Source organism: Microcaecilia unicolor, chromosome 6 (genome assembly GCF_901765095.1).
Source record: "Microcaecilia unicolor chromosome 6, aMicUni1.1, whole genome shotgun sequence".
Lineage (NCBI taxonomy): Eukaryota > Metazoa > Chordata > Amphibia > Gymnophiona > Siphonopidae > Microcaecilia > Microcaecilia unicolor.
In genome coordinates, this window is record NC_044036.1 from 97,797,904 (window position 1) to 97,823,547 (window position 25,644).

At 43.9% G+C, this 25,644-nt stretch overlaps 1 protein-coding gene across 7 annotated transcripts in view; it reads right to left on the minus strand.

Annotated features, from left to right (window-relative positions):
• LOC115471822 (torsin-1A-interacting protein 1-like) overlaps window positions 1-25,644 on the minus strand; it is a 110,002-nt gene that overhangs the window by 16,947 nt on the left and 67,411 nt on the right. For all 7 annotated transcript variants that reach the window (XM_030205671.1, XM_030205670.1, XM_030205668.1 and 4 more), the window contains 2 exons: window positions 7,401-7,469; window positions 3,057-3,116 (listed from right to left, as the gene is read on the minus strand). In XM_030205671.1, the coding sequence (XP_030061531.1) occupies window positions 3,057-3,116; window positions 7,401-7,469 (129 nt within the window). The remainder of the gene's footprint in view (window positions 1-3,056; window positions 3,117-7,400; window positions 7,470-25,644) is intronic.

Consider the following 25,644-nt stretch of genomic DNA (forward strand, 5'->3'; position numbering starts at 1 on the left):
CTTGCAGTAGAGTGTGGTGGTAAACTGAGTGCCACTATACATAACTGAGATAGACCAAAATGCCACAGTGTGCATAGGAGCTGAAACAGTAAATTGTAGATTCAAATCATATGAATTATACAAAGCAAAAAACTACTAAACCGTATAGATATGCTGCCCCATACCAAAAATATATCAATGTATCTTTTCCAAAACAAAATAGAGAGTCAGAGAAATTTCTCTTCAAAAGCAGCCACATATAGGCAAGCTATAGAGGGCACCATTGTGGCACCCATAGCAATGCCTTTTGCCTATGAGTAAAATTGGTGATCAAAATGAAAATAATTGTGACACAAGGCAATTCTAGCAATTGACATCAGAAAATCAACATGTGAGGGTGAACTGTTCACCTTGCCTTGATGTTAGCAGTGGTGTATGGGATACCAAATGTTCCTGTATACATTTTCTGTGAGATTTTGCTGCTTTTTTAAATATATTTTTCTAGAGAGTTCCAACATTTTGGCTTCCTTAGTGGCCCTCCGGACCAGCCTAGATTGTGACTGATTGGTTGTGCATGCCTTCCAGCAGGTGGAGACTAAGAATTCTGACTCTACAGAGGAAACCAATAAGAGCCCTTGCTAGTCAGAGAAAGATCCAGTAATCTCGGTCTCCAGCAGGTAGAAGGTGGTGAGCCCTTTAGTCTCTCTCTCTTTTTCTTCTATTTGCTCTCTCTAGTAGTATTTTTGTTGGAATTCTGTGTTTTGGAGTAGTGCCCTTCTGTGCATCTGGAGTTTGCTAAACCTGGTTAGTGGAGGCTGAGTTCCACGGGGATCTACTAGAGCCTCGGGGGTGGCTACACCTGGGTTGTCGTGTCCCTCCCCCCCAAATCCTCCCTATTTCAGCGTTTACTGCTACTGTTGTTATATTGCCCAGGTCCCTTCGGGGGAAGAGCAGCTAGGCTGGGAGAGGCAGTCATTTATATATTTAAGGAGAAAAAAAACGGTTTACACAGATTTCTGCAGTGAGCACACAAGCCGGTTCTCCGTCGGTTTCGACTGGCACCTGTCCTCTCAGATTCCCTCCAATGCGCAGAGCTTAAAAAACAAAATACCGTGCCATTTTTGTTGCCAGAATGGCCGAGAAGCTCAGACGCTGCACTGTGTGTCAGCGCCACGGCTTAGGTGCTAGCAGCTGCTCCAAATACTGCATCACTATGTAGAGCTCCTCAGAGGCAGGGCCCTCTGCTTCTGGCACCGGTTCCTTCAGCGACACGTAAGGAGAAATCGGTGATCCCAGCTTTGGTGGGAACTGCCACCATTTTAGCTGCCTCGGCCGGTTCGGCAGAGAAGTCTGTCTCTCTGCCGGTTTCTTCCGAGCAGGTACATACAGAAAGTTTTCTTTCTAACCTGCAGGGTCTGCTGGGTGTTTCTTACGGAATTTGTAGTACAAATGTATAAAGCCTTTATGTTGCAGATGTCTAACCCCTCCCCGGCTCCTTCTAGCAAAAGACCTTCGCAGGGGCAGCTGGTGGCAGCGAAAAGATCCAGTGAGTCCTGGGATCTGGATGAGGATCTTGGTTCTGATCCACATCTAGAGATGCCCTCCTTGGAGGATCAGGATTTTTCTCAGGAGGGACATGGGGAGGAGGACTCTGGTCAGGGAGATTCAGGGGCTGAACCCGAGGATCTTTCGGTCCTTAGAATTGTAGCATTATACTGGCAGCTAACAAACTGTTACAGTGGCACTTATCTAGAACCACTGAATCCCGAAAGGCACCCGTTTCGCTACCACTTCTTGAAGGGAAGGCCACCAGCAGTCACAATGCAACAGAACTCATCTTGCACCTGTCTTTATCCCTTGAAGAAGCGGTAGCAAAATGGGTGCCTGTCGGGATTCAGTGGTTTTTGTCACTGCAACAGTGGTTTTCAGTGGGATTCAGTGGTTCTAGTCTAGCCAGTATAGTGCTACAATTTATTTGTGAATGAAGCAAAGACATAAAAGACATATTCCTTTGAAACAGTATTTTGAACAAAATTTGACTAAAAAAACTGATAAAAAGTATGTTTAGAAGATACGGATGGAGGGGGTTTTGGTCAATGATTGAAGCTGTCACTGTAGAATTTTTTCTCTGACCCTGTATCATTCGAGAGAGCTGAGTTATCCAGTGATGTACGAGACCTTTTCCTCCTACCACTAGTGATATAGTGAATTGATTTGTCCACTTGAAGTTGTATTTTGGTTGTTGAAGTGTGGACGCATCAAGCCTATTGTGTAGATTGTGTTCTTAGATAGTTTTACAGTACCGCCATAATATAAAGCACAAAATTTAAATTTACAATGCTACTGCTGACCTTCAAGGAGCTACGTGCAACACACTCCTGTTCCTCCCCAAAATGTATCCTACTGTGAATTTTTACAACAGCACACTGGCTACAACAAATAGTATGTTGCAATGTACTGTCAGGGGGAAACAGTAACAGTGCAATATCCAGGCTGATAGTGAATAACTACAGTGGGGTGAATTAATGCCATAAAAATGATATCTAGTGAATCCATATGCTCACAGGCCACAGCACACACTGCCCTATGCTGTAGAGCAGAAAGTTACAAAGTGTGGATTGTAACCCCCAACTTGGGTTGTGAAATACCCATTTAGGGTCCCAACCACAACAGCAAGAAAAAAAAATTCCAGAGCATAGTATCAGCCTGCAGAGGGTGAAAAAGTGCTCTAATGTGGTCTATGTGAGCTTCAGTGGGAGTTGGGACTGCTGCAGAAATGTCAAACAAGGCTATTAAGTTGGTGTGCATGAAAGAAAAAGGTAAGGCCAGGGTCATGAGCCTGATCTCAGCTGAGAAACAGGGGTCACAGACCAAAATGGTTTGGTATGCACTGCTGTAGAGACACAGTGGATCATATGCTATTGGCAGCAATGCAATGCATAATGACACACCTATGACACCCTTAAAGTTCTAAAAATACGCCCAAGTCCCTTTTGTGAAGCAAAAATGTTGGTAAAGACATCTCTCCTCCCAAAACAGTAGCGTATCACAGGAAAAAGTTAAATTTCAATACGTACGTTGATCTCTTGACTTTCTAATGGACTGAAATTCTGTCTGGGAAGCTTGGTAGTCTGGAACTAATGGAGAGGTAGAAAAAAAAGATGAGCAAGCACTCTCTCTAACATACAATCCTATATAAGCTAAATGAAATACCCCAGCAAGAATTCACATGACATACCATGAACTTTCCTTGACCTCCTCAGAGGTCTGAAGGACTCCTTTAATAGGGTTTGGGTGACTGAAGCCCCTTCTGCCCCAGAACATTTGCTGTCGTGCCTAAACTAGCTCTCTATCAGGGATATTAAGGCCCTATTGATTAGGCTTTAGTTATAAGTATATGATCGTTGAAAAAACTGAAGTGTCATTTCTGTTATTTCCTAAGCCTGCAGAGCTTAGACACTGGTGATCTCAGTTGTCATACCGCTCTCTCTAATTCTACAGCAGAGGCAGGTAAAGTGAAGGTCCACAGAATACACCAACTTTGATGTCATGCAATAGTCATTTAATTATTCAAATCAGCAGTTACACAATAGCTACATGGAAGAGTTTGCAAGAGGACACTTACAGCTAATTAATTTTAGAGCAAATGCCAAGGGAGATAAGCATGAGCATCTGAAACCTCAAAAATCCTTATCCTCTATTTTAATTTCACACATTAAAGGTAAAATTATGTCCACATGGCCTTTATGCTATTTTCAGCTTTGCCCAGTTTGGTCTCTCTCTTGTTCCTCTCATCAAAAAAAAAAAAAAAAAAAAAACCCAACACTCTACACTAACTATAGTACACTACCATGCAACAGGAAACGAAACACTGCAGAAAGGGTGGGGATGTTAGATTCATCTGCTTCAATTAAAGGAAAGAAAATGATCAGATAAGACAAATTTACCTTTCTTAGCATCTGTAGCAGATGAATCCAGAGACTTATGGAATGTAGCAAAGCAGTCCCTATGTAGTGGGGGGGGGGGGGGGGGGGGGGGGGAACGGACCACCCTACACTACAGTCAGAACTGCAGCACCAAAATGCAAATCCCCTCGTTCTGCCACATTCAAACAATATTGTTTTACAAAAAGTATGCCGGGAGGCACACGTGGCCACCCTACAGACCTCATCCAGAGGGGAAACCCCCCCCCCCCCAAAAAAAAACCTTAACCTTTCAATTCCCCCCAGAAAGTTGACAAGGCCCTCATGGAATGGGCACGCGAAGCCAGTGGAAGCCGCTTGGCTCCTCCTGGGGCCCAACATCAGAATAAACAGATGGTCTGACAGGCAGAATTCATTCATCACCTACAGGTAACACAGCAGAACCCGCTGGATGTCCAGATACCTCAGGGAATCAAATTCCCATGGATAACCTTCCGCCACGAACACCAAAGAAAAAGCTCCAAGGTCCTGCAAGGCACAGAGAGCGGATGGAACCACTGGCTGCTTGGACAAAGCACAGCACATGGACTACAAGAAAAAAATCTCCTATGGGAGTGGAGAACTTAATTTGTAATCTTGTCTAAGCCCCACTGGTCTGACGTAACCTTGGTCCACTCCTTACACAAATGGGTCAACCGAACCCTTAGCCTTGGAGACGAGCAGTGGACAGGCACCCCATCATTGGGAAGCCATTGCTGTGGGACCCTGGGCCAGCTCGTCACCCCAAAAGGGCACCCACGACTGAAATCTGGACCTCAGAGACATAGATACGCGCCCCAGCTGGTTATTTCCTAGTCTCCTTAAACCGTTGACAAGCCGAATTAGCCCAAAACAGCTGTTTCTGCCTATCCTCAGGCAAATGCTGCGTCTTGGAATCCCTCAAGTCGTTCACCAATTTCTCAAGGTCCTCACCAAACAACAGCTTTCCCTGAAAGGAAAGCTTAGTGAACTGCTGCCCTGTGAAGGAGCCACAACAGTCGCCTGGCTGTGACTGCCAAAATGTCATCTGCTTTGTGGAGGAACACACAAGATCATAAAACTAACCTGCCAAATAAGCCAACCCAGACTCCATAAGGCACACTCTCGCCATTTAAGAACCACAGACAGCTGTCTTGAGGGAAAGAGCCGAGACCTCGAATGCCAGCTTCAAGGAAGCCTCTAGCTTCCTGTCCTGCACACCCTTTAAGGCGGCAATACCCCCCACCGTCGTCTTCTTGGTGACTGCCGCCACCAATGTGTCCACCCTAGGTAGTTTAGAACTTCTCCAAATGGCCTTAAGGGACCAGCTACAGCTAGGTCATAGCCTTAGCCACCTGGAAAGTGAAATCTGGCATAGCCCATTGATCCACGATGAGTTCTTCAATTGCCTCATGTGTGGGGAGAGCCCGGGAGGGCTTCCTAATGCTGACCATCGTAGGGTTAGCCACAGCTGGGGCCATAGGCTCCTCAGAAGAAATATTGAGGGATTTGACAATCAAGAAGGGTAATTCCTCCTTATGAAAAATATGCACAGCTGTGGGATCATCGGGTTCCTAAGCCAAGAACTACTCCTCTTCCAAGTCCTCCAGGAGGGGTACCTGCTGTCACGTTCCTCACCTCGGTGAGGGACGCTCCTGCGATTCGGAGCGTCGGCCATCTTGGCAGGTCCAGCGCTCCAGGGATTCCCCCGCCTGCTCACGATGCTCCGGGGGGCTTCTCTGCTTCCTGCACGCTAAGCACCGGCCATCTTCGCTGGCCCGGTGCCCTGGGAATTCCTCTGTCTGCCACACAGAAAGCCGAGTTCATCGCCCCACCTCCTGCTCCTCGAGATGCCCCGCCTCCTGCTCTTGGGGATTGGACCTGGTTCCTCCTTCTCCTTCGGCTGGCCAGCCAATGGGAGTCTCTCTCTGCCAGCTGATTCTGTTTTCCCTGATGGTGGGGACTATTTTAGGAGCAGCTTCAATCCACTTCATTGCTTCGGCTTCTACTTTGGTAGACTGACTTGAGCTCCTGCGTGGTTTATCTACTGCTTATCATCTGGCCTGACCTGATCTGACCTCTGCCTGACTTCGGACCCTTCTCTGCTTGCCGCCTGCCTTGACCACTGCCTGACTTCGGACTCTTCTCTGCTTGCCGCCTGCCTCGACCACTGCTAGTCTCCTGACCAGTCTGATTGCTCGCTGCCAGACTTCGATCCCAGCCGTGTCTGTAAGTACTGGTGGCCGCCTGCACCTGGGGGCTCAACCCTCGGGGAACGGCGGTTGTCATAGGTGAAGTTTTGGGAATTGTTCGGCCGCCAGCTGAGCACGGGCTACCCGCCGGTGCTTTGCACGGCACAAGGACTCACCGACCATAACACCTGCATGGATCCTCTGACAGGGCCTGTTCTGACTGCGGGCGTGAGGGATGCCAACAACCCCAAATCAGAAATAGCCCCCAAATGCCACCTCTTACCCAGAGGATCCCCCTGCAAAACACAGGCAGGCTCTGTCCACGGGTGTTCCGAGAGTAGGAAAGCTGCAGGCTGCTATGCTTTCTTTAAAAGATAGGCTTGATGCAGCAAGGAGGACAAAATCAGGGGAAAACAGTCCCCCCCCCATGCCTGACGATGAGGGACCAGACCCCGCAGCCTCCTCGAGATTCTCTGTATTCTGTTACATTGACGGCCCCACCAGAGAAGGTGCCAAAATGGCAGTGGGTGTGTGATGCAGAGCCATGTCGTCCTGCACCAGAACAGATTACACCCGTGAATCTCCTGCGCAGGAAAACTAACCCACCATATGTTGGGCCACAGAAAGCGTCCACCGAGATCACCCCCCACACATCCCCACAAACTCAAACCCAACGCTGCTCGTCACTTCCCACAGTAGGAGCAGCATTTCATAGAGTAAGCAGCCATTCCAAGGGAGTATTAACAAACCACGAAGGGAAAATATAAAGGCACACTCACCCAGTGCTGCCAGTGTCTCACCTCCCTTCCAAAACTGGGCCCAACAAACCACCAGCTCCCAGGCAGCCCCCCCTCAAGGAATTAAAGGAATTCCGTCCTATATTGCTGTGTTCAAGTCAGCGATCTCAATCTCCACCTGCTGGTAGATGGACACAACCCTTACGTCTCTGAATTTATCTGCTGCAGATGTTAAGGAAAGTACCATTAGCTACAAAGACAAAGTAAGCAGTGCTGGAATCTTAAACAAATCCTGAGGAAACAGGCACAGGGTTTCTATACACCTTACAAAAGTAAAAACTATCAGAGCAAAATGGACAGTGAACTCATGAATATGGAGCTTTTCATCCACTTCAGCAATGTTCCTGCCAGGACTTGACAAAGGCAATCATATAATGAGAATTTGATACTCTCATGGATGTACTGCATAAGAGCAAGGAAAGATGGATGGGTACAAGACTGCCTGAAGATACTATGCAGTATGTATGAGCAGCTGAAAATATCCTCCTCACCTTTAGGTAAAGGTTTCTCCAATGACATTTTTTTCTCTTTGGTGTGTTCAATCTTAATTCCAGATTCATCTGTAAAAATAAAAAATTTAGAGAAACATATGTATTCAGCGTAACAAAATTAGACATCTTGCAATAATGGTACTGATCTCTGAGCTTGAACAGTGCAGTATATGATGGAGGGGGATGGGGAGTGTTGCAGGCTTTGTAGGAGGAGTTAGTATTATGACATCAGAAGGGTATGAGGAATACTGAGTTAGAAGGACTACTATTTGGAGTAAATAAAAGTTGCTTATCTCTAACAGAGGTTCTCCTTGGATAGATCTTGCAGGTCTTGACCCGGACCAGTATCAAAGCTTTGAAACTTCTAGAATAAACTTATAGGCATGCACGGGATTTCCCGCTTTACTACATCTATTGTAACTACAGTTAGATTTCTCCCTCTTCGGTTACATTTAACAGCTGGTGGCAACTTTGGGAGGGTAGGGAGTGTTTGTGTGGCTGCAAGATCATCTGTCCAAGAAGAACTACCGTTACAGGTACCAACTTTTATTTCTCCCTGGACCAAGTTATCTTGCAGCCGCACAACTGAAGACTCCTAAGCTACAAAGGGGACAGATAACATTGGCAATGAAAAGTAGCAGATATTAATATATGTACCCAAGAACATATCAAACAATATAGGAAGAAAAATGTTTGGTACCTGTGTCAGGAGGAGGTGGCGAGTTGACACCTTAAGTTCTTGAAGAGAGGACTGCTCATCCAAAAGATGAATTTGCAGCTCAGGTGGCATCATTGCAGTAATGCTTTATGAAAGTACTAGAAAAAAGGCCCGCTTCCGAAACCAATGAAACGGGCGCTAGCATGTGGTTTTTTTTTTGTGTGTGTGTGTATGTGTCACAGAGTTATTCTGTTTGTGTGTGTGTGTGTGTGTGTGTGTGTGTGTGTGTGAGGGTGCAGTGTGTGTCTTTTTTTGTTTTGTTTTGTTTTTTGCTTGGGGGTTGGGGGATGTGCTGTGCTGGCAAAGTGGGTTGGATTGGTGTGTGGCTTTGAGGGTGTGTTTCTGTTGTATTGTGTGTGTGTGGTTTTGTCTGTCAAGGAGGTGTGTGGAGGGGGGTCTTTCTGTTGGTGAAATGTAAATGTGGTTGTAGGGGGGGTCAGCCTTTGTTGAGTGTTTTTTTTTTGTGTTGTGCTGAGGCAGCAGTGTTGTTTTAGATGGGCGGAAGGTAGAGAAGCACGTTCGTCGTCGGGTTTTTTTTGGCCGTTTCAGGGCTGCTGTAGGGGAATGCTGGAAGAGAAATGTGCTGTTGGAAGCAGCGCCATCTTTTTCCATTGGGCTGGGGTTCTGGGCATCCTGGAGGTGGGTGACGGCTTGCCTGTGGACGGGGATAGTTGTTTTAAGTTGGCGGAAGGGAGAAGAGCACGGTCTCGGGCCGTCAGGGGGGTGATCCGGTATGTTTGGTCCATTTCAGGCCGGCTGCAGGGGAATGCTGGAACATTTATGCGCTGCAGGAATCAGCGCCGTCTTTTTCCGGGTGCTCGGGGAATCCCCGAAGTGGGAGACAGCTTGCCTGAGGCTGGGGATGGTTGGGCACGTCCTTGGCCCCTTCGGCAAAAGGGGAAGAGGAAGGGGGTGGGGAGTTACCTGCAGCCGCCTGAGAAACCATGAATTCTTTGTTTGTTTTGTATTATTAGTTTGCATTTCTGTTGAAGAAAGAGTGGATGCCTTTCGAATGATGGAGATGGTGCGTCGGTGTGCGGTTGTTTTGTCAGTTTGGCAGCCAGTCTCCAGCGATTCCTAGGCAGGGAACGAGTACTCCTCCCCCTTCCTTGGTCGCTGTTTGCTGCTGGCTGGGTCGCGGGTAATCCTTCCAGCTGGGCCACAGCTTGTCCTGTTCGCCCACGTCCCAGATGGTGAGGGGCACGTTGTTTTCCGGCTCCTCTGACTCCATGTCAAGCGATCCCAAATATAGTCTGTGCTATAGGCCCTTTGGCACTCTTCAGTACTGGCATTAGGCATTTAAAAATTTCTCCCCCCACCCTCCCCGGTCTATTTTTGCACATACCCACAGCAGGAATATTCTTTTCTCGTTCCAGCAGTGGTTCTGTGCTCTCCTTGCTGCACAGATAATGAGCCATTCTGCTGGGGAATGCTCCTCCCTTATTGTCACGTAGTTTCCTCTGATTGGTCCGTCTTACGTTGCCTAGTGTTGCCTGGGGCCGGTGTTGTGATGGTCCTTTGTGTTTCAGAATGTTGAGGGTGTTTTTTTCTGATTGGTCCGTCATGCGAGGGCGGGGCAGAGAGACATGGTCAGTGTTGTGGCTTCACCACCATGAATCCATGAACCCTTCAGGGAGTGACTGAGTGACTTCAGAACGTTGTCTTCAGAACGTTGAGGGTGAGTTTTATTATAGTAGATGAGTCGTAAGACCAAGTAGCTGCCCTACAGATCTCCTGTGGTGAAGTTCTTTGCAAATGTGCTCTTGTAGCTGCCGTGGCCCAAAAGACAATGAGTGGTAACATGCGGAACAGCAGACAGGTCTGTTGTTCCCACAGTTTGGTTACAAAATCAAATGCGTGCTGCAATCCAGTGTGAGAGAGTCCCTTTTGTGACCAGTTGTGGCTTAACATCTGGATGAAAAGACAGGAACAATTGAGATGGTCATCTGGAAATGCTGTTCCGACTAGATAAATAGATACTGCCCTTACACAGTCTAAGTAATATAATCATCTTTGATAGTCATCCATATGAGAAGGTGGAAAGAAGGCAGGAAGTGTGATGGTCTGATTCAAATGGTAAGGAGAAACCATCTTCAGTAAAAAAATGTAGAGGAAAAGTTCTAAGCAAAGCCTTATCATGAAGTATTTACATATATGGTGGACAGTAGACTAGTGCTTGAATTTCTTCTATCCAACGTGCCAATGTTAATGTAATCAAAAATAACATCTTCCATGTGGGATATTCAATTCTGAACTGGTCAGGGGTTCAAAAGGTGGGTAGGTGAGAGAATTTAGAATCAAGTTTAAAGGTCCCAAGCTGGCGAGGGAGGCCGAATTGGAGGATGTAGATGTAATAAGCCTTTGAGAAACCTCTGTTACAGGGTATTGCATGACAGACTTGTTGATGGGATTGTGAAATGCTGCTAGATGCACCTTGATGGAGTTAAAAGATAATCCGGACTTAGAAAGATGGCGCAGATAATCCAGAAGATTTGAAAGTGAGACTGTTTCTGGTGTCAAATTTCGCTGGGTACACCAATGGGAAAAATGGAGCCATTTTGCAGCACATGATCTTTTGGTTGATTCCTTTCTGGATGCTAGAATGACATTGAGAACATCCTGAGAAAAAACTATTGCTGTGTCTGCACTGACTTGAATGAACCAAGCTGTGAGTCGGAGAGTTGCCAGATCTGGATGTAACAGAGTCCCCTGCTGCTGTGTGATGAGGTCTGGCTCCTGTGGTAGTGGAATTGGAGGTTGTGAAGACATTCACCAAAATGGGGAACCATGCTTGTCGTGGCCAGTACAGTTCTATGAGGGGAGTCTTACTTTCAGACTTTGCCTTTTGCAATGTTTTTAATATAAGAGATATTGGAGGGTAAGCATACAGCAGATCGCTGTTCCAACTGAGTTAAAACACATCCTCTGCCTCTCTTCTCTGACTGAGATACTTTGAGCAGTACCTCAGACACTCAGCATTCAGTGAGGATGCAAAGAGGTCCATAAGTGGAAACCAACTGCTAAAAAGGGAGTAAAAAACAATGGTCTTGAGTGACCACTTGTGAGGTTCCAGTTTCCTGCTGAACCAGTCTGCTAGGATATTATGCTTTCCTGGGAGGTATGATGCTGTGAGAATTGATTGACTAACACAAATTGCCAACTCTCTATTGCCTCCCTGCAGAGGGTGCGAGAACCTGTTCCTCCTTGATTGTTGATAAAAGCTGCATCAAAAAGGTGGGCTTTTAGCTTAGTTTTGAAGACGGCCAGAGATGGAGCTTGACATACCGGCTCAGGAAGTCTATTCCAGGCATAGGGTGCAGCAAGATAAAAGGAATGGAGTCTGGAGTTAGCAGTGGAGGAGAAGGGTGCAGATAAGAGAGATTTACCCAGTGACCGGAGTTCCCTGGGAGGAATGTAGGGAGAGATGAGAGTGGAGAGGTACTGAGGAGCTGCAGAGTGAATGCACTTATAGGTCAATAAGAGGAGTTTGAACCGTATGCAGAAACGGATAGGAAGCCAGTGAAGTGACTTGAGGAGAGGGCTAATATGAGCATAACGACACTGGTGGAATATTATCCCTTATAGTGACATACAACTCAGAGCTGGAAAAACTGAGGAAAATCATAAGAGATCTGCAGCCACTACTCCAGGAGGATGAATTACTGAAAGATATTCTCATCCCCACCAGTGCTGGCCTTCCAACAGCCACCAAATTTAAAACACAAGCTTGTGAGAAGCAAGCACTCAACACAGACCCACACACATCCTTGCAATATATCCAGCTGCAAACTGTCAGGTTCTCAGGTTCAGAGCCCGCGGGGCCGGGCTCTGGAGCAAACGTGAGCCCTTGGGCTGCTGCCGAGGAGCGACAGCAGCAGGCAAAACCCACCAACCAACACTAGGCAAGCACACCGGCACCGGCTGGGACTGCAGAAACCGCCCAGCGAGCCGGAACACATGGACTGGAATCCCCCGGACTGGAGGACACAGGACTGGAACACACCGGACTAAAATACACTGGACTGGTCCATACAGCTTCACCTGCACTTAGCCACTGCCTCCCAAGGGTTGAGCCCTTGGGATCTAGTGGCCGGCAGGACTTACCGGATACAGGATGACACAGGGACCAGGATACTAGAACAGGCTTGCAACAGAAGTGCTCCAACAGTAAACTAACAGACCTAAGCCCTAACCTACCAGGAGTGCTCCTAAGCCCTGTACAACAAAGGGACTTCCTAAGCCCTAACTAACAGAGCAGGGAACCTAAACACAAAGCTAACACAGGTGCTACTAAGCACCAAGCTACCAGCAGTGCTCTACAACTCTAAACTAACTAAGGTGCCCCCACGCACCAAACAACCAGAAGAGTTCCTAGCACTAAAAGGGAAAACAGGGGAGCCACAAGGGAAAAAACAGGGAAGCTAAACATGTAAGCCAAAAGTGCTTCCAAAGCACCAAATACAAACAGCAAAGACTGCAATGCTCCTAACAGCACAAACACCAGAAGTACTTCTAACAGCAAAATCTGCAGTGTTCAATTCAAGCTTCTCCTTCTTACCTACAAATGCACTCAGTCTGCTGCCCCTCACTACCTCTCTACCCTCATCTCCCCTTACGTTCCCGCCCGTAACCTCCGTTCACAGGATAAATCCCTCCTCTCAGTACCCTTCTCCACCACCGCCAACTCCAGGCTCCGCTCATTCTGCCTCGCCTCATCCTATGCTTGGAACAACCTTCCTGAACCCTTACGCCAAGCCCCCTCCCTGCCCGTCTTCAAGTCTTTGCTTAAAGCCCACCTCTTCAATGCTGCGTTCGGCACCTAACCCTTACCGTTCAGTGAATCCAGACTGCCCCAATTTGACTGCCCCTATCGGACCGACCGTTCACTTGTCTATTAGATTGTAAGCTCTTTGAGCAGGGACTGTCTCTCTTTGTTAAATTGTACAGCGCTGCGTAACCCTAGTAGCGCTCTAGAAATGTTAAGTAGTAGTAGTAGTAGTAGTTCTAACAGCAAAATCTGCAGTGTTCCTAACACCACCAAAACCTGAAGTACTTCTATCAGCAACAGAGCTTCCAAAGCCCTACACACAGCAGTGCTTCCCAAGCACCAAACACCAACAGCAAAGACTGCAATGCTCCTAATAGCACAAACACCAGAAGTACTTCTAACAGCAAAATCTGCAGTGTTCCTAACACTAAACCTTGAAGTACTTCTATCAGCAACAGAGCTTCCAAAGCCCTACACATAGCAGTGCTTCCTAAGCACCAAGAGGGAAAAGCTGGGGAACCACAAGGGAAAAGCAGGAAAGCTAAACACACAGTCACAAGTGCACACAGCACTAACACTAACCTGGACCTTTAGCAAAAGCAAGCAGGGAAACTAGACACAAAGTCAGAAGTGCACACTGCACCACCCTACCTAAAGCAAATGACTAAGCAAACATTGCAAAGGCACTGAAGGGAAGAACGCCACTTCCTTATCAAGGCCCTGCCTGATGATGTCACCACTACCAGACACAGGAAGGCAGCATACTGAAACAGAGCTAGAGGTAACTCAGGCTTAACCCCCACAGCTGCAGTTTAGCAGAGCAATTAGAGCCACGCTGGAAGCAACAGCACACAGAGGCAGCTAGCTCAGGTAACACACACAGCTGTAGTATAGTAAAACAATTAGACTCATGCTGGGAGCAGCCAGCCCACAGACACAGAGCCAGCTCTAGCAACACAGAAAGAAGAAACAGAAGCCAGCACAGAAGCTGACCACCAGAAATAAAGTAAGTCTGAGAGGGGTTCTGACCACAATCATGACACAAACTATGCCAAAACATTTCACAAGACCCCACAGTCATTCACAAAGGAAAAATATTCAACATAAAGGAATCCTTCACATGCTTATCTTCCAATGTAGTATATGTCATCCAGTGTAAAAAAATGTGAAAAAGGGTGCTATATTGGAGAAACAAGCCTGATGCTGAAGAAGAGATTTAATTTACATAGACATCATATGAAAAATGCCAGTGCCAATCAAGATGTTACCGCTGTGGGACAGCACTTTACAAAACCAGAACACTGTACTAATGATTTTACAGTGAGAATACTTAAAGGAAACTTTAAAACAATACAGGAACGCAAGACCTTTGAAGTTAAAATGATTAAATATTTTGACACCCATCAGACAGGACTTAAAGATCTGGGTTTTCTAGCCCATTATAAACCATGAAATTTCACTGCTTTGTCACCCTCTGATCACCATGCATATCTCCCTGTCCCCCATCCTCTCAGCCCTCTCTGTTTCTCACCTAGCCCTCCCCTCCCTCATCCTTTCAGACTGTCACTGAAATACTTTGATGTTTCACTTATATATGCTGTTACTTATCAAAATTTGCTTATTTCTGATCTGACGAAGAAGGGCTACCTTCAAAAGCTAATCAAAAAACGTATTGTTACTCCAATAAAAAAGGTATCATCTTATTTTTTTTTCTCTGTCTTATTTTATTCTATTTCTATTGACTCGCAATTCCAAGAAGCTGATGCTGCGTTTCCGTTCTGTTGGAGTCCAGCATTCCTGTGTTCTGTATTGAGCCAGACGCTCTCCCCACCCTTCCTTTGATGCATCTGTCATCAAGTATATAGTTGACAGTTTGGAGGATAGAAAGGCATTCCCTGAAGAAGGTGGAGTATATGAGTCCACCAGCTGAGGGAGTCTTTTAGTTGCCGAGTGAGACCTATCTTTGTTGAGAGTGATTGTGTGGCTTGTATCCATCAATCTCTGAGATGCCATTCCAATATTCTCATGTTGAGTCTCACTAACAGCACTACCGTGACTGCAGCTGCCATATGTCCTAAGAAAACTAAAAGTGTTCTTGCTGTTGTAAGTGTGACCTGTTGTTAATGTAATAGTAGTGTTTGAATATTTTGTGCTCTGGCAAGTGGTAGGTACGCCAACATCAGAAGTGTATGTAGAACTGCTCCTATAAATTTGATCTGCTGTACAGGAGTTAGTTGAGATTTGTCCTTGTTGATCAAGAATCCTAATTCTGAGAGCAAGAGAACAGTCTTTTGAAAGGCTTGAAGAGTGTTTTCTGATGTCGGTGCGGCTATCAACCAATCGTCCAAGGAAATACTGCTATCCCCTGCTGTCGAAGGTAAGCTACTACTGTTACGACACACTTTGTGAATACTTGAGGAGCTGACAAAAGATCGAAAGGAAGAAGTCAGTACTGATAATGTTGGTCTCCCAATTGCGAACGCATATACTGTCTTGACGGATGAGTTGGAACATGCAAGTAAGCATCTTCCAAATCTAGTGACACCAATCAGGTGTCCTGTCCAACAATGGTAAAATCACTGTAAAAATCATCTTTCTGAACTTCTGTTTCTTGACAAATTTGTTCAATGGCCGAAGACTGAAAACTGAGCATAGGCCCCCTTTTTCCTTTGGTATAAGAAAAAAAGTTGGAATAAAATCCAGTATTGTGGTGTATCATCTGGACTGGTTCGACTGCATCGACAACTAGGAGTCTGTTGATTTCTTCCTGCAATAGTTCCACTTGATTTGCTGGAACCTTTGAGCTGACAATGTGCTTGAATGGTGGTGCAAAAGACTGTATCCACCCCCGACTGGAAGTTGTTGACTGCTGGAAGGGTCAAAAAGTAGATGCTGGTTTTGACTATTGAGAGGATGCTGGCTTTGATGTCCTTTTGTTCCTGTATCCCCTCTTTTGTTGCTGTGGCCTATGCTGTTTATTGCCCTTGTAGTTGGTGGAAGATTTGTTATATAGATATTGTCTTCAAGGATTGTACCTCTATTTAGAGGAATAGTAGGAGGACTTAACGATCCATGATCCAGTGCTGATGTGTTCCAGCACTGCTTAAAAAAAATTAAATTGGTGCACGCCACGATTTGTAGTAGTAGAAGAGAGAGAGGTGATGCGTGCAAGGGAAGAAGATGCCCAAGCCACAGGGCAGCTGGACGCCACCACCAGGAGGGAACCCAAGTCACCTAAGCCCAAATTTTGGGAGCCAGTTGTTAAAATTAAAACTGGCTCCCAAAATTCTTTAAAAAAAAAATAACAAACAACTCTGGCATGTCAGTGCAAGCCGGCTCCAGCACACCACTATATCTATTGCTTTAATTAGATTATCTATGATAGTTAATTGATAATCAGTGTAATGAAATATATAGAGCCCAATACGGGCAACATAGCATTCTGATAAGTCCTCTTTCCTATCAAATCCATTAATTTCATTTCTTTGGTTGCAGTAAAATTGGAATGATCTCTGGAGCTTTTGTGCTTCCTCGTCGCAGAATGTATGACAATTCAGTGATGTCATAATTGTGGTTTGTCAAATCCTAAAGTGCTTTGTACTTTTAAATTTGCTGTTCTGGGCTCCAATTGGCCCAGGAACTCAAATTCAGCTAGGATGTATTGGTTTTTTCTCCAGTTTTAGCCAGAGAGAAGAGAGAAAGATCTCTTTGCTGAGGCCCTGTAAAAAGTTATATTTGATAACCTGTGAGCAGCTATATGTCCTGAACTCCCCAGGTACTATTTAGATAGTGTTATAATTGATATATATTTCAGTTACCTGTTACTGTTTGCACCTTTTCTGTTCATTATTCTATTTTTTCATGACAATAAACATTTTTAGTTTATTGCCTCAGCTTGTCTGGACAGACTAAGAATCCTGATGGTTTGTGTGTTGGGTCTGTGGGTGCTTTCTAGGAACAGTGGGACCACTGGGAGTGTGGCCCCAGTAACCATCACTGGGGATACTTTGAGTGGGAGACTCGCCCAGAGACGGTTCAGACCAAGTCAGTGGGAGAAGCGTACTAGTGTAGAGCACAAGTGGCAAGTGCAGGCGGAACTGAGCTGTGCTGAGGATAGACCCTCTAACTGGCTGCGAGGTAGCCCAGCATTTCGGTGTCAGGCTGCATTAGTGAAGCAGCCTCAGACGTTGCTGAAATCTGATTATGTGATTAGCACGCATTGTTAGAGCAGTGGGGAGAGCAGGTTCAGAAGCAGCTGAAACCAGAGGTAGGTGAAAAACAGCATGTTTTCATTTAGGAGATGCCTTTTTTCCCTACCCGATCAGTAGTCAACGTAGGCTGAGGAGATTCGGAAAAGTAGATCTCATCTTAGGATCTATGATCTTCAGCATTCTTGGCAACATACTGGCACATTTTTCATAATTAGCATCCAGATGATTTTTACCAAGACAGTAGATGTATTCATCGTGCGGGTCCGTATTGGACTTTTTATTGCGACAGGCAATACAGTGCTTCAAACCATGCTTTTTCAAGGACATATTAAAAAATAATAATAAAGTTGAATTCTTTAAAATTAAACAATCAAGAAATGATGAAAAATAATAAATTCCCTGACCGCAACTACGGAAAGAAAAAAAAATAAAGAGAGATATAACCGTAGTTAGGCGGGAAATCCCGCGCATGCGTATAAGTTTATTCTACAAACTTCAAAGCTTTGATACTGGTCCAGGTCAATTCCGTCACCAAGACGTAATTCAATTGTGCAGCTGCATGATAACTCTGTCCAGGGAGAACAATGATGGGAGTAGTGAGCTGAGAACCAGGGAAGCCAGGTTCTTCCCCTGCTGCTCTATGTGACATTGAACACTTCAATTTGCCCTCGATTACCTCAGAAACAACTTAGATTGTAAGCCCACTCTTGAAAGGGAAATATTCTGTGTCCCCAATGATAATTCACCTTGTGCCTATATTTGGAAAATGCAAATTTAAAATCCAAATCCACTATTGGGATAATTCTATGTAGGGGACCTAACTTTTGCCACTAGGGGTGGGGTGGGGGAGAGCAGTTAAGCACCTAAGTAACTGCAAAGAGGGTGTTCACATGGAAGGGGCATGGGCTGTTCATGGACGTTCTATTTTAGTATGCGCTTTATTGAATACTGTCAGGCACTTATCTAGGTACTCACAATTTACACCTACCACAGAGCAGGAATAACTGGCTTTGCGTAAATTTAGCCGCCTTATTGCTGACACACTAACGCATTAGGCAAACAAATTTGCCTAGATTTTGGGTGCCTAATTTTTATCACCCTTTATAGAATTGTTTCCTATATGAACCAGTCTAGATTCACAAATATAGCCAGCTAAATTATTCTTTTAGAGTTTCCAAATATGGTCTCATTTTGATGCTTTACAAAAAAGCAGCTCTGTTGAAGAGGACAGCAGCACACATAAACCCATGGACAAATGAATAAACTGTTTTTATACATTCTGTCCAAAAGGACAGGGAATTAGGTTGTGGGTAATCCTCCAGATTATTGAATTATTTCCTGGAAAATGCCAAAACGAGAACTTCTCAGGTTCCAAGCTGTGGTTTTCTGTTGCCTCACCATTACACAATCCAAAAGTGCACACAGGAGGGGGATAAGAGAAAGGAGGTCCTCAAATGTTTAATCAGGACCTTACTTGCGTAGAGGTACAAGAAAGCAAAACAGGTTTAAATCTAAGAAAATAGAAAACTAAGAGGAAGAAACTTATGGAAAAAGAATAGGTACGACAAATGGAAGAATAGAAGACAGATGAGAGAGCAGAGGTTGACAAAGAGCTGGGAAAAAAAGAGAAAGGGGAAAACATATAAAGGATGTGTAGGGGTCTAGGCCTCTGCCTATATAATACAGAGTTTGGCTTGACAACCTCCTACAAGTGCAATGTGTTTATAAAAAATACTATATGCAAAACGTCTTGCAATCAAAACAACATCATGGCACAGCAATGTCACATATATAAACACTAAGTGTGATATAATAATAAAATATCTAAGATGTTACAAGTGCCGTGTTATAAAATGATGCACTTATTGTTATGTAGGACAAACAATTATCAGTGCCCTTAAAGGCTGACAGAAGCGCAATGAAATATTAATACAGCATCGGAGGAGAATTAAACCACCACATTGCCAGTAAACTTCCTGCTATACTACTTCAAGTGATTATATATAAAAACAGGGATGATTACAGCATTAAAGCAGGGACCACAAAAAGTGTGGATATCAACGTCTCTAAAAAGCAAAACTGCTGCAGTCTGAAGATTAAAAACAAAAGTGCAATACTGCTTCGAGTGAATATGTATGAAAACAAGTAAATGCCAATAGTGCAATGAAGCGCATACATAAAATGTGTCTCAAAACAAAAATATACTTACTGTGGTCTCTAGCATACACAAATGGACACACCATTATTGAAGCTGCAAGTGTCCTGTGATGTTTATATGCATCATTTCTGGGTCAAAGTTCAAAAAAGCGACAAATTAAATTAAAGAATGCCAGAGACTAAAAAAAGGGGAAATAGCTATGAATCAAATCAAAATGCATATGCAATGATCGGTGCGGTGAAGAAAAAAATATTGAATAAAAAACAACAATGAATGTGATCTGATGTAACACAAGATATGTAAATTATATTGATGCTGGGACTATGTGCGGTAAAGAATAAAAATTTTAAAAATGAAAATGAATTGAATTAAAATTGAAAAATATAAACGTATACACCTCTTCTGCTGGGAGACCGTTTGATTTGTATAAAAACCACTGAAAACAAAAATGTAAAAAATATGTATGTGAACACCCTAAGTAAAAAAGAGCATGTCAGTGAGCCATATATATAGAGAATGCACAACAATAAAAATATAAGAACAAATTAAAAAAAAAAAAATATATATATATAGTGCACAAATAAAACGCAAAAACGCAGTTCTTCAAAAAGATGTCCATCTGAAAGGATTCTCTAATTGCAAGACTAAAAACGTTATTTATGTGGTTATCTGTCCGTGTGGTTTAGCTTATATAGGTAAAACCAAGAGACAATTTAACACTAGAATAATCGAGCATAAAAGTGCTATAAAAATTCTTATTTCAAACACTACCGCTTAAGGTCCCTAAGGGGGAGCTGCAGAAAATACAAACGGAGCTGGGGGAATTTATTTGGGGAGGACACCCGGCCAGATTATCCAGGAAAATAATGTGGGGTAAGGTGGAACAGGGTGGAAGGGGAGTCCCTAACATTACTTGGTATTATTGGGCAGCACAATTGAGGCAAATTGCTGTCTGGAGTAGGGTAGACTTCTCACAGGTTACTCGATTAGAACAGATATTTGTGCAAGAAAGGAGACTGGATGCACTGCTTTGGGGGTCTTTCCCAGAACACACATATAAAACTTTAACCCTAAACCCCTTTATCTCACACTTGTTCACTCTATGGGGATGCCTCAAAATGAAACTAAGGGGCTCGCAGAATAGATCAACCTATGCTTGGCTAACACGGGAACCGGGGTTTCCAGGGGGAGCAGGGAATAAGATAATGACATCATGGATAGGGCTGATCAGATTTCGGGAATTCACGAGAGATGGCAGTATCAAGAGCTTTGATGAGCTCAGGAGGGAATATGACCTTCCTGAGACAGACCAATATGCTTATCTTCAAGTTAAGAATTACATGATGGCAACAAAATGGCACAAGGGAACCTGGTTAGAAAGTGAAAAGTTTGAAAACTTGTGGGGGGCTATACATGAAGGAGGAAAGGGGATTACTAAGCTATATGACCATATTAGGGGAACCGATTTCGTAAAGTTACCATATATGAAAGCATGGGAGCAAGATCTTAAAAAAGAGCTCAGTAGAGGAGACTGGAAGAATATTTGTCTTGAGGTTAAAAAAGCATCAATCTGTGTACTGATCAAGGAAAATGCATATAAGGTCATGAGTCGTTGGTACTACACACCAGATAGAATAAAGGCAATGTACCCAAATGCCACAGATATATGCTGGCGGTGTGGAGAGGAGAAGGGAACATATTTTCATATCTGGTGGGGGTGCTCGATAATACAGGGATTCTGGAATCAGGTCACGGGATCAATAACATTGGCGATAGAAAGTCAATTTCCTTGTGATCCCATGTGGTGTCTGTTGGGTTATGGGAATAAAAAGGGAAAGAATTGGCAAACTAGAATTAAATGTATGTGTTTGGCTGCAGCTAAAACTATGATAGCATTGAAATGGAAACAAAGACTAGGCCCTACAGTGAAAGAATGGATTGATAAACTATATATGATAATGGGACTGGAAAAGATGACAGACAAACGTAAGGGCAAGTACACTCCAAACGCAGAGGAATGGATACACCTAACAGGGCTGCTGAATGGAAGAGGAGGAGAGAGGGAGACAATGATTTAGAATATGAACTGGGGGGGGGGGGGGGGAAATTGGGATAATGAAGCAGGGTGAAAGAATGGGTAAGGAAGGGGGGGAAAAAAGGGGAAGGGAAAAGGAGGATTGTCATAGCAAGATCATTGTTGTATTAGATAGTTATGGGAGTATTGATCTCTATATACTTGTCTTTTGGACACAGTAGGAAAATTGTTGTATTAGTTCATAATAGGAGAATCAATCTCCATGAATGTGTTTCTTTGATATAATAATAAAAAAGTTTTTACAAATTAAAAAAAAAAAAAAAGTGCTATAAAAGGAATGCACTTGAGAAACCACTGATGGAACATTCAAAAACCTTAGGACATCTTTTTGAAGAACTGCGTTTTTGCGTTTTATTTGTGCACAAAAAGAACTGGAGAGGTGGACCAGTAGACACCCTCCTCCTAAGAAAGGAACCAGAATTCATTTTTGAGTTACAAACATTACATCCTCAGGGTCTGAACATGGAGACTGACCTATCAGTATTCCTGTGAAATAATATTGTTCTTACTTTTTATTCTTTCATTTTTTTTATTCAATATATATATATATTTTTTTTTAATTTGTTCTTATATTTTTATTGTTGTGCATTCTCTATAAGGCATTAACAATGAAATACCAATAAGCAAGCGAGCAGGCTGGTATCTCCAAATCAGTGGTATTTGGATTGGTCTATCAGGACTCAAGGAGAAATCAGAACTTACCCGATAATTTCTTTTCCTTATCCCTCCAGACCAGTCCAGATGCATGGACCCTAAAGGTTTGCCTTCAAAATGCTGGACCCGATGGCTACATCCCCTTTAACCTGAACATCCAGTCTATAATGTTTAGGAAGTGTATAGAAGCAAAGGTAGTTGCTCAACAAATTTTCTCCATAGGAATCAACTTATGCTCTGCCTGAGAAGCCACCTGAACTGTAGAGGAATATGCTTTAAGATCCCATGATATATAGGCTTCTCAATGGCCTTTTTAATCCACTGAGCAACTGAAGCATTGGATGCTGCATCATCTTTCTTGTGCTCGTAGAACAGGCCAAAGAGGTGGTCTAACCTTTGGAAGTGACTGGTCATCATTAAGTATCATAAAACAAGGCTCTATGAAAATTCAACTTGTATAAGTCCTTCCCTGTTTTCTGTATCACAAAGGCTGGCAGAGTAACTAATCAATTTGAGTAAAACAGAAAGACCATAAGAACAGCCATACTGGGTCAGACCAATGGTCCATCTAGCCCAGTATCCTGCTTCCAACAGTGGCCAATCCAAATCACAAATACCTGGCAGAAAACCAAATATAGCAATATTCCATGCTACCAATCTCAGGGCAACCAATGGCTTCCTCATGTCTGTTCTCAATAACAGACTATGGTATTTTCCTCCAAAAACTTGCCCAAACCTTTTTTAAACCCAAATATGCTGTTTCTACATCTTCCTGTGAAGAGTTACAGAGCTTAACTATATTCATTGAGTGAAAAAAATATTTCCTCCTATTTGCTTTGAAAGTATTTCCATGTAATTTCATTGAGTGCCCCCTGTTTTTTGTACTTTTTGAAAGAGTAAAAACTGATTCATTTTTACCCGTTCTACACCATTCAAGATTTTATAGACCTCAATCATATCCCCCTTCCCCCCCCCCCCCCCCAGCCGTCTCTTTTCCAAGCGGAAGAACCCTAACCCTCTATAGCCTTTCCTCATATGGGAGGAATTATATCCCCTTTAACATTTTGGTCGCCTTCTTTGAACTTTTTCTAACTCTGAAATATTTTTTTGATATATGGTGACCAGAATTGATTGCAATACTCAAGGCGAGGTTACACCATGGAGCAATACTTAGGCATAATAATATTCTTGGTCTTATTTTGCATCCCTTTCCTAAAGTCCTACTACAACCAGTTTGGGTAAGAATTGTACCATTTTAATTGTCACTCAGTTCTCTCAGAATTAAAAAATGTTCCCTTCAAGGGATAGCTTGTAACTCTGGTCAAGCAAACAGTCACCAGAACTATCACCTCGAGTGCAAGATTCTTCAGTTACCATTCTAATTGGTTTAAAGTGCATAAGTACATAAGTATTGCCATACTAGGACAGACCAAAGATCCATCAAGCCCAGCATCCTGTTTCCAACAGTGACCAATCCAGGTCAGAAATGCCTGGCAAGATCCCAAAAAAGTGCAAAACATTTTCTGCTTATTATCCCACCCTTTTAACCTATGTTTTTTCCAACACACATAATTGGTCTCCATTGCTTTATTCCTTCTGTTCTTCTTAGCTGGAGTAACATTTGTTCTCTGAAATCTATTTCACCTATCTTTACTCCTCTCCTGTCACATAACGACTCTGGGATAACCTACTGATTTAGCTAACTTTCATTTGGTTAAACTATTCTTACATGGCAACTTTACGGACTATATATGATATTTTCTGTACATTCAAAGTGAAACACTCACTCTTTCAGTACTTCCAAATTTGTCATTTTATCTTCACTACTGTTCCTTTGAAATGTGTTAGTCATTATCCCACCAAGGGAGATATGGCACACGTGTGGTGGACATATCCACATGTTCAATCTTTTTGGAAAATGACACGTAATTGAATTACCAATTTACTTCAGATTGATATTCCACTAGACCCTGCTTTCATACTCCTTGAAATGCCACCACAACAATGGCCTTAGGACCAAACTGAGATCCCAAGAAGGCACCAGAGGTCTTCTGGGGAAACAAACATATTTAACCCCCTTGAAAAAGAGAACCACATCTGGACAATGAGCTGCTAAGAACTAACCCTGCACTCAACCCAAACAGGCAAGAGCTGCCACTTGGAAACCTGAGGGAATTCAGGGCCAATCCCTTATCCACACTTTACTGTAACAGGGCCATAATTCATGGGGACTGATGCTACAAATGGTGAGGATTCCTCCTGACATCATGACTCAAAAATTCTCCACACTTATACATACATTAAACCATGTAGATCTCTTCCTGGCCTGCAAGAGCAGATATGACTTTCACTGAATATCCCTTCTTTCTCGAATACAACCTTCTTAAGGGCTGGGCCATAAGACGGAATGGAGGCAGGTTGCAGGAACACTAGATCCTGTACCAAAAAAGACCTCTGGCCATTGGTAATTAAAGTGGTTCTCCTACTAGGATCCTCCTTAGTTCTGCATTCCATGCCCATGTGGGCCATGTTTCACAGGTCTGGAATGGCTCTCAATCCTTTCAAGAACCCTGTCTATAAGTAGTCATAGCAAAAAGATATATATTAAGCTGTCCCAAGGCCATGGTTTGTTCACAGAATCCACACCAGCCAAGTCCTGCACCTGCCTTTTTCTAAAGGATTTCTATACCTTGGCATCCTCTCTTAATGCTATCAAGTTCATCCAAGACTCTTCCCAATGGTGACCATAAGGGTGAAGGCTCTATGTGCAAACTGCCACTCTCTTGGATCCAGTATGTGCCTACTCAAGAAGTCAACCTGAAAATTGTGGAACCCTTCGTATATGAGCTCCTGAGAGAGCAGATGGGTATTTCTCCATCCACATTAATAGAAATTTAATTTCTTCGGCAGCCTGAAGACTTTCTGCTCCCCCCTTGATGGTTCATATGAGGCACAACTATGGCACTGTCTGAGACAATCTGGATGGATCTTCCCTTGGCTGTCCTTTACTGCTTCCAGAATCCACAGAAAGTGATCTAGGCTCATGTCTGATGAAGCAGTGATATACAACTGCCTATGGGCTCCATCAGAAGATAGGCTCCCAAGCCTCATAGTAAGTCACAGGTATCTGGGTACCCTTGGACTCCATTTTTACCTCCTTGCTTATCGCCACAAAAGGCCCACACTCTACTGGCCCCTCAGAGTGTTCAATGACTTGACTTCCCCAGACAATATTTCCAGAAGTCCCTAAGGTAATCCTTGTGGCTTGTCTTCAAGGAGCCTAGATGATTTGGATTCCCCAAATAGGAGTCCACCCATTCAGGGAAGCTTACTCATGCACATCTTGGGCACCAAGTCAGCTGCCTACTTGTACAGTCAACACAACCTCTGGACTGCGATGTTGAGGAACCCTTCTTCAAAGCAAGCAGCCTAATGCAGTAACACAAACTTCAGAGAAAATGCCTTAGAGGCAACAAAAACAGGCAGATTTTTAATTTGAACCTGCAAAACCCACCCCCTCGCAACCAAAGACTGCTTGTGGTAGAGATTGTGCAGGGGAGCCCACAGTCTGCAAACCTGTTCCAACACCTGGCCTGCCCTACGATGAGGATCCTCAGCACTGCCGACTCACTCAGTTTAA